The sequence below is a fragment of the Chrysochloris asiatica genome, unplaced genomic scaffold (assembly GCF_000296735.1).
Source record: "Chrysochloris asiatica unplaced genomic scaffold, ChrAsi1.0 scaffold00013, whole genome shotgun sequence".
Classification (NCBI taxonomy): domain Eukaryota; kingdom Metazoa; phylum Chordata; class Mammalia; order Afrosoricida; family Chrysochloridae; genus Chrysochloris; species Chrysochloris asiatica.
In genome coordinates this window covers 19,914,906-19,924,399 of record NW_006408531.1, presented here as the reverse complement: position 1 = coordinate 19,924,399, position 9,494 = coordinate 19,914,906, and the positions used below count along the sequence as shown (strand labels likewise).

Genomic DNA, 9,494 nt, shown 5'->3' with positions numbered 1-9,494 from the left:
ACAACAACAACAAGGAATGTTCTGACCCCTTAGAATGATAGTACAGACTGAATGATGCCCCTAGACTTTTATAAACAAAGTAAAAGCCCACTGTCATTGAGTTGATTCTGACTCAGCGACCATATCTATGCAGAGTTCCTGAGACTGAATCGTGACAGTAGCAGATATCATCATCTTTCTCCCATTAACCTGCTGGTGGATTTGAACCACCATCCTTATGGTTGGCCACTCAATGCTTATCCCACAAAGCCACCAGAGCTCCTTAAATAAAGTAGGCTTGAAATGAATTTAAACAATATCATAGCTAATCTTGTTAATTTAAAAGCAAGCAAGCAAAAGTCATTGCCTTCAACTCAATTCCCACTCATAGTGACTATAGGACAGAGTAGAATTGCCTTGTAGGGTTTTCAAGCTATAATCTTTAGGGAAACTGACTTTCACATCTTCCTTCTGGCTAGCACCTAGTGTATTTGAACCACTGACCTTTCAGTTAGCAGCCAAGGACTTAACCGCTATGTCCTTATTGTTAATAAGTAAGCCAGTAATAATGTTTTCAACCTGATCATCGCTTCAATACCACACTTAACAATGGCTTTCTTTGGGTTTTATTTGGCCTGATGTGTGTGCTCTGGAAATGGTCCTAGCTACTCTCCTCCCCTAGTCCCTCACCAAGGATTCCTTACTTTTTCACTCCCACCCATGGGGTAGCCCATCCTTCGTCCTGGGGTGATTGGCTCAAGGAAGGCATGGAATCCAATTGCAGTCAAGAGGTGATGAAGCTTTTTTTGTAGGGTTTCCACTGAGGGAAAAGCACACTCTTCCTCTGGATTTTGTTGCTCTGAGGATGTAAGTTTTGTGTTACTGCAACCCTGTGTATTCTAAAAGGACTGTGCCTGAGAAAACGTTCCTAGCAGAGGGCTAAAGGGACAGTAGGATCAGATGGCATCTTTTGAACATCTGAAAGAGTCTGCACCTACCCTTTTATGACATAGAAAAGGGGGCTTCAAAAAGTGTGTGGAATGATTCCATTGTCTTCTAATTCCATTTTTCCATACAAATTTTGAAGTCCCCTCAAGCAGTGGTTCAATTACATAAGCACAAAACAATTTACTTATCTAAGCCAGTTTCATTTGGGAATTTGTATCATTGCAATAAAAAAAGTTCTGATTGAACCAAATGGCATCTTAGCTCAGTATTAAATATTAACCAATTGGCCAAAAAAACATATCCTAAAATTAAATGAATTTCCTTTTCTTTGTCAAGGAATATTCAAATCTTTTGAAGCTATTACCACATCTATTCTAATATTCTGCTATGTTCTATTTTCTGACTAATTCACACTCAGAATCCTTGTGTGAGACTGAAGTAAAAAATTTCCAAACAAAGAGTTTCATTCTCGACAGTTTTCTTCCCAACATTCAACAAACATGTAAAGTGCTGTCAAGTCAGTTCTGACTCATAGTGATCCTGTGTAGGGTTTCCAAGGAGGGGCTGGTGAGTTTGAACCTCTGACTTTCCGGTTCAAACCGACCTTGAGGTTGAGTGCTTATCCTACAGTGCACACTAGGACTCCTTTGACAAACATACATACCATGAACAAACCAACAAAAGAAGTCAATGAGGATTACACACAAATTCTCACCTTATGGTAGCGTGCCACCAATTTACCATCAGAATCAAAGACCACATTGGTGTTGTACTGGTAACGGCCATCCACGGGGCACTGAGGGTCACTGGCATTACATGGTTTCTTGTCCCCGATATTTGCCACAATGTAGATAGAGTTGTCCTTGGCCATGCAGCTGAGCCTTTCTTGTACTGGAGTATGACCAAACCTAATTCAACAGATACTGCTTTGCGGATTATCAAAGTGATGCTTCATTTGCCTCTTATCTATAATCCTATAGCCTTCTTTGTTGTTGTTAGGTGCTATCAAATCAGTACCTACTCATAGTGACCCTGTGAGCAACAGAATGAAACACTGTCCAGTCCTGGGCCACCCTCACAATTGTTACCACGCTTGCTACTTTGTTGCCCACTGATGCTGCTACTTTGCCAATCCATCTCGCTGGGGATGTTAAGAATAAACAGACAACATTTAAAAACTCATTTTCAGTACTGCCCCAAGTGTGCTATGGCCCCAGATGAACTACAACCCAGGAGAAGCCTGATATCCAATCAAAAGAAGAATTATGGTAGTATATTCAAAATTTCACAACTCAAGGTAGAGATCCCAGTGAAGACTGGCCTACATCCAATATACAGGCCACCATATTTACAAACCAACCCCATATATTTAAAATTCAAGGTACCTTCAATGGTTTATAATAACAAATGGGTGCTACTTTGCACTAGGCATCAAAATATTATTATTATCACTGTATGCTTTGGTAGCTGTGTGGGTTAAATGCTGGACTGCTGATTGACAGTTGGAACTCAACAGTAGCCTTATGGGAGAAAGATGATGTAGTCTGTTTCCATAAAGATTTACAGCTTTGGAAACCCTGTGGGAGCAATCTTACCCTGTCTTATTGGGTTACTATGAGTTGGAATTGACTCTACAGCAATGGATTTAGGCATTATTATGTTAAAGATGTTTTAGTGCTTTAAAAATTTTTTAATGCATAGAAAGGTACACCATATACTAACACAAACATTTGACAAACTGACACTACATATACAGATTTGACTTAAGACGAATTTAAGAATGGAACTCATTTGCAATCCAGGGACTGTCTACATGGATGTTCTGGCAAAACTCTCACTCTCTGTCCATGTCTCGCTCAATCCTGCATCCAAATTATCATCATCTGATCACTGGTTTTCAGTACTGAGCCAGCAACTTGCCACCTGGCTTATGGATTTTGGATTCATCAGTCCCTGTAACCATGTGAGTCAGGAGGAAAAGTCTCACTATCCTCATTTCTAAGGAGCATCCTGATTCATAGATTTAGGATTTTCAAACCTTCACAATGGTGTCAGCCATTTACTCAAAGTAATTATATAAGTCATTTTATATAGAGAGAGAAGTCGTGGTGTGGTACTACTGTGTGATAATGCACTGGACCACAAGGTTGGTTTGAACCATAAGGTCAGCAGTTCAAATTCATGAGCTGCTCCTTGAAAACCTATATAGGGTTTTATATATATAGTGTTATCGAGTAAGTTGAGACTCATAAGGTTTCCATGGAGCTGCTGGTGTGTTTGAACTGCTGCCCTTGTGGTTCGCAGGTCAATGCTGATCCACATATATGGAGTCCTGGTATAGTGCTGTGAGTTAATGTGCTGGACTACAAAGTTGGTTTGAACTGAAAGAGAGTCCTGGTGTGACACTGTAGGATAAGCCCTGGACTGTAAACTACCAGGTTGGCTATACTTCTCAAAGAGCAAGGGGCGTCTTTGAGATAAACATTGGACTTCAAACCACAAGTTCAGGCCCACCAGGCACTCCTCAGGGAAAAGAGGCTTTTTGATCCTGCAAAGATTTATAGCCTTGGAAACCCTATTACTGAGAATTGAAACAGTCTCTACAGCACTTAACAACCAACAACATCACTCCTCTAGGAACCTAGTCTAAGACCGCAACCAACGCACACTATAAGAGAAATGAATTCACTAGTTACAGGGAATTTCATTCTAAGTTGTGCCTTCACGGCACTCAGAATTACCAAGCTTTAACTACATGGTTTTGTTTGAAGCCTTTTGTTATTAGTTACTGTCTTGTCGATTTTGTCATGCCACCCCTTTGTGTACAGAGTAGGACTGGCAGCGTTGAGGGATATGATCTTTCAGAAGAAGGCCATTTTTTCAGAGTCCCCTCTGGGTGGATTTGAGCTGCCAACCTTTCAGTTGATAGTTGAACTCTTGATCATTTGTACCACCAGTGTTAAGTCTATTCATGTTAATTATCAGTTCTTAGAATTCCAGCTGTGGTCATTTCCAATTATGAAATCTCAAGCGTCCTTTTTTTCTCATATTTAAAATGGAAGTAGTCATACCTACTACATAAACTGAATGAGGAAATATACATAGTGCACCAAGTATAGTTCCGAGCACCAGAGAAGTAGGAAAATAGTATGTCTTATCCGAGGTCTGGTGAAGCACTGTAGGGTAAGTATTTATAGAATGGATCTACTGACCTAAACAAAATAGAGTCTGTTTCGTCATTAAGTCTCAAATGGTGGTGGTGGTGTGCCATGGAGTCAGTTCTGACTCACAGCGACCCCACGTAGGGTTTCAGAGGCTATAAATCTTTATGGGAGCAGAAAGCCTCATCTTTCTCCCACGGAACAACTGGGAGTTTTGAACTGCCTACCTTGAGGCTCGCAGTTCAATTCATAACCAAGTCTCAAATGTTGTTGTTGTTGTTAAGTACCGTGAAGTCGGTTCCGACTCATAGTGACCCTGCACAGAGTTTCCAAGGCTGTAAATCTTTACGGGAGCAGAATGCCTCATCTTTCTTCCGAGGAACTGCTGGTAGTTTTGAACTGCTGACCTTGACGTTGGCAGCCCGACTCGTAACCACTACACTACCAGAGCTCCTTAAGACTCGAATGAGGAAGTTTATTAATTAGCTAAGATGACTTTATGGTCCTAGAAGGAGAACAGTACAAAATAAATTGTTGTTGTTGTTAGGTGTCATTGAGTCAATACCGACTCATAGCGACCATATGCACAACAGAATGAAACACTGCCCAATCCTGGGCCAACCTCATTATTGTTGCCACGCTTAAACCCATTGATGCTGCTACTTTGCCAATCCATCTTGCTGGAGGTCTTCCTCTTTTTCTCTGACCCTCTACCTTACCAAGCATGATAACCTTCTCCAGTGACTGGTCCCTCCTGACAACATGTCTGAAGCTTATAAGACAAAGTTTGGCCATCCTGGCCTCAGAGGAGTACTCTGGTTGCACTTCTTCCAACACAGATCTGTTGATTCTTTTGGCAGCCCATGGCACTTTCAATATTCTCTTCCAACACCGTAACTCAAAATCATCAATTCTTCTATGGTTTTCCTTATTTACTGTCCAGCTTTCACATGCATGTGAGGTTATTGAAAATACCATGGCTTGGGTCAGGAGTGCTTTCATCTTCAAGCTGACATCTTTGCTTTTCAATGCTTTAAAAAGGTCTTGTGCAGCAGATTTGCCTAATACAATACATAATTTTATTTCTTGACTGCTGCTTCTGTGAGTGTTGATAGTTAATCCAAGAAGAATGAAGTCCTTGACAACTTCAATCTTTTCTCCATTGGCAAGAATGTTGTTTATTGGTCCAGTGGTGAAGATTTTTGTTTTCTTGACAGTGAGATGCAATCCATACTGAAGGCTGTGCTTTTTGATCTTCATCAGTAAATATTTTAAGTCTTCTTTACATTCAGCAAACAAGGTTGTATCATCTGCATATCGCAGGTTGTTAATGAGTCTTCCTCCAATCCTGATGCCACATTTTTCTTCATAGAACCCAGCTTCTTGGATTATTTGCTCAGCATACAGGTTGAATAAGTATGGTGAAAGAATACAATCTTGTCACACACTTTTCTTAATTTTAAACCTTTAAGTGTTCTCATGTTCTGTTTGAACAACTGCCTTTTTGTCTATGTACAGATTTCTGATGAGCACAATTAGTATTCTGGAACACTCATACTTTGCAATGTTGTCCATAGCTTGTCCTGATCCACACAATTGAAAACAGCTGACACTCTAAAGTTCAAATGTTTGAGGAAGTTTGTTGATGTGTTGTTTTCTTTTCCCAAAGAACGCTATCTTGATGTTAAGATAGATTAAGTATATATCCAAATGTAACTTATCCTATATAATGTGCCTACTCTTCATAATGGACAGGATGGTCTTGAGAAACTTTTCTTTCATCCTTCAGACTGCTGGTTTTCTGTTAAAGCTTGGATTGGATCTCTTACCATCTTTGTGATTGACTACAGTGACAAGTGGTGAGCTCTCCTTTTGGTTTGGCAACAGCACAAGACAGCAAGGTCAGTTTGAACTGAAAGGTTGGTGTGGTGGTTCTAACTCACCAGTCACTCCTCAGAAACCCTACACAGGGTCACTATGAGTTGGAACTGTCTCCAGGGCACTTAACAATGACAACAATGGAGTTTCTAATGATAAGACAGTGCAGGATGCTGTAATGCTGTTAGGTGCCCTTGAAACAGTTCCAAAGCTTAGTGACCTTATACAGAGCAGAATGAAGCACTTCTCCTTCCTTACAATTGTTAAGTTTGGCCCATCTGCTACTGCCACTGTGCCAATCCATCTCGTTGGAGGTTTTCCTCTTTTTTGTTGCTGCTCCACTTTACCACGCATGATGTCCTGTTCCAGGGAATGGTGCCTCCTAATAATGTGTCGGAAGTATGAGAGGAGCATCTAACTGTACTTCCAAGACAGGTTATTCTTCTGTCACTCCATGGTACTCATTGATTCTTCTCTGGTCTTCCTTATTCATTGTCTAATTTTTGCATTATCAACAAAGATACTTATGGCTTTATTGACTTTACAAGCCATTCAAGTTCTCTCTATGATCTCTTAGCTTTTCTGCAACTGATGTTGAAATAATATTCTAATAGAAAGGACAAATTTGTGTTCCATTGTTTTAGATCACTTATATTTTTTTAATCCTGATGTGGCACTGTAGAATAAGCACTGGACCACAAGGTCAGTTTGATCTGCAAAGTCAACAGTTCAAACCCACCAGCCCCTTCTGGGAAACCCTATACAGGGTTCCTATGAATTGACATTGATTTGGCCATACTTAACAACAACACTTCTATTTATTATACTTAAATTTATTTCTATTTAGGAGTCCTGGTGGCACTATAGGATAAGCACTGGGCTGGTAATTGCAAGGTCAGCAGTTCAAACCCACCTTCTGCTTTTCAGAAGAAAGATGAGGCTATGAGTTGGAATTGACTCAATGGCTGTGGGTTTGGTACTGGTTATACTTATTTTACATTTTAAAATATGTTAAGTAAATCTATCATGTACTTTATTTTCTGGATCAAAGAATTCAGTTACTTTAATATTTTCTATTAGCTCCCCTCAAGGACAGTATGGGACATGTCAATATTCTAAACTTTTTTTGTTCTTTTAAGTGCTATGGAGTCAGTTCCAACCCATAGCGACTCTGTATAGGATTTCCAAGGAGCAACTGGTGAGCTTGAACCACCAACCTTGCAGTTCAAAGCAACTTTGCTGTCCAGTGCATTAATCCACAGCACCACACCGGGACTCCAGTATTCTAAATGGTAGTATTTAAATGCACAAAGCTGACCATATGGCCTTCTACTAGTCCTTTTAGGGATAAATATTACTAGGGAACAAATGGTGAATTTCTTTACCAATATTACTCTTATGTGAAATACTCAATTTCTCATTTTGTAACACAGAGCTGAAAGCTTGCAGCAAACAATGTCTGTAGAACTCAATAATATTGACATTCCATCAGTCCCCTATCTTTCCAAAAAGTAATTTATGCAAGATTGTCTAGTTATCAGGCTTCTGGGCACCTTTTCCCTAGGAAATTCAGTTCTTTAGCCCAAGCAAATAGAAGATAGTTTCAATAGAATTCTCTTAGATACGGGAGCTAGTGAGTCCTCTTGTTCCGGGAAAAACCACATAAGCATTAGACATTGAGTCATAGTTACATAGTTCCTGTAAACATAGATCATGCAACATTTAGAGATTAGTTTTCCAAAGTTGAAAACCCAGGTGAGGCTTGTCTCACATAGCAGAACTCCTATGATGTAACACTGGATTTAACTTTCCAATCAATTTCAAATGGTCAAGAGTATTAAAGAAATTTCCCCATCTTGTGAAATAGGTTTAGTTCAGAACAGGTAAATTGTAAATTATCAAACTGAATTACTTTTTTTTTTCCTTTCTATCGCCATCAAGTTTATTGGCATGTGGTTGAGTAACATTTAAGGAAAATAACCTTATTTTAATGCTTCATTTTAATTTCTATTTGGGGAATTTTCAGTTTTATTAATTACAAAATCTTAGAAATTAATTGGTACAGTTTTAAACTTTTCTTTTGCCATAAAATTGATTATGACGCATGGGTATTAAGGTATAATTGTTATTACAAGTTTAAAATGCATGTTGTTCTAAAATGCATGTTGTTCTTGTCAAATGCCATCAAGTCAATTCCGACTCATAGCGACCCTGTTGTGTAGGGTTCCTGAGGCTTTACATCTTCGAGGGAGCAGAAAGCCTCAACTTTCTCCCATGGAGTTATGGCAAGCTCAAACTGCGGACCTTGTGGCTTGCAGAGCAGTGTTTATTGTATGGGGCCACTGTGCTCCCTTAACATTTATAGTTCAATATTTTTAGTAACTTTGTTAAGTTGTGAAACCTTCACCATAATCTGTTAAAATTTATTTTATTGATGTGAATATATATATATATATATATATATATATATATATATATATAAAACTCCTGGTGTGACTCTGTGGGCTAATGCACTGCACTGCAAAGCCAGTTTGAACCGCAAAGAAGTTAGCCATTCAAGCTCACCAGCCACTCCATGGAAACCCTAAACAGGATCTCTATGGGTTGGAATCGACTCAAGTCGGAACCGACTTGACGGCACTTAACAACAACAACAACAATATATATATATATATATACACACACACACACATACATGAGCATAGTGACTCTGTAGGCTAAGTATTGGACTGTAAACTACAAGGTCAGTGGTTTGAGCCCACCAGCTATTCCATAGGAGAAAGATGAAGCTCTCTGCTCCTGAAAGGATTTTTACAGCCTCAGAAACCCCTATACAGGGCAGCCATGAGTTGGCACTTAACACCAACATATGTATCTACATACATACATACATATGATAACAGATAAGCTATTTCAGCAGTCTTGTACATACATACTTAGTGTTGTTGTTACGTGCTGTTGAGTCTGTTCTGTCACCACTATCTGTTTCTATATTTTTACATCAATCTTTTTTTTTAAGTGTTTTATTGTGAATTATATGATAGTTTACATGGGAGAACATTAGTTTTACATTTATTCTATCGTACATCATATCATTGCCATGGTTACAATCCCCTCCATGCATCATCAACCAACCAAAGGGTACCCTGCAAGCCTGCCCCCAAAATCCACCACCCCCCCTCAGTCTTCAGTACACACTCTCCCTCTCTGGATCTAAAGTCCCCAGATGCTCCATTGCTCCACGTCATTGTCTCTGCCTCCATCTCGGGCATCACTGCTTCTCTGGGTAGGGTCCTACTCTCTGCTCTTCTCCATTGATGGTCCCAGGGACCTCCGCTCCCAGACTGAAAAGTTATTGGCTCCCTTTCTTGCTGTACAATGTCTACCTTTACATTTCCAACCTTCACAATCAGTCCTGATAACAATTATTCACTATTGCATCACAAGAGACCCATCTGCATTTCATTTCATCAGCTGCGCCTAGGCAGATTAGATACTACTCACTGGAGATTCTACCTTCCTCCAGGC

The 9,494-nt window shown here is 39.6% G+C and overlaps 1 protein-coding gene across 1 annotated transcript in view; it reads right to left on the bottom strand.

The window, feature by feature from the left end:
- Positions 1-9,494, bottom strand: part of VNN3 (vanin 3) — a 23,173-nt gene that overhangs the window by 10,009 nt on the left and 3,670 nt on the right. Inside the window, exon 3 of the mRNA XM_006834655.1 lies at positions 1,643-1,835. Within this exon, the coding sequence (XP_006834718.1) occupies positions 1,643-1,835 (193 nt within the window). The remainder of the gene's footprint in view (positions 1-1,642; positions 1,836-9,494) is intronic.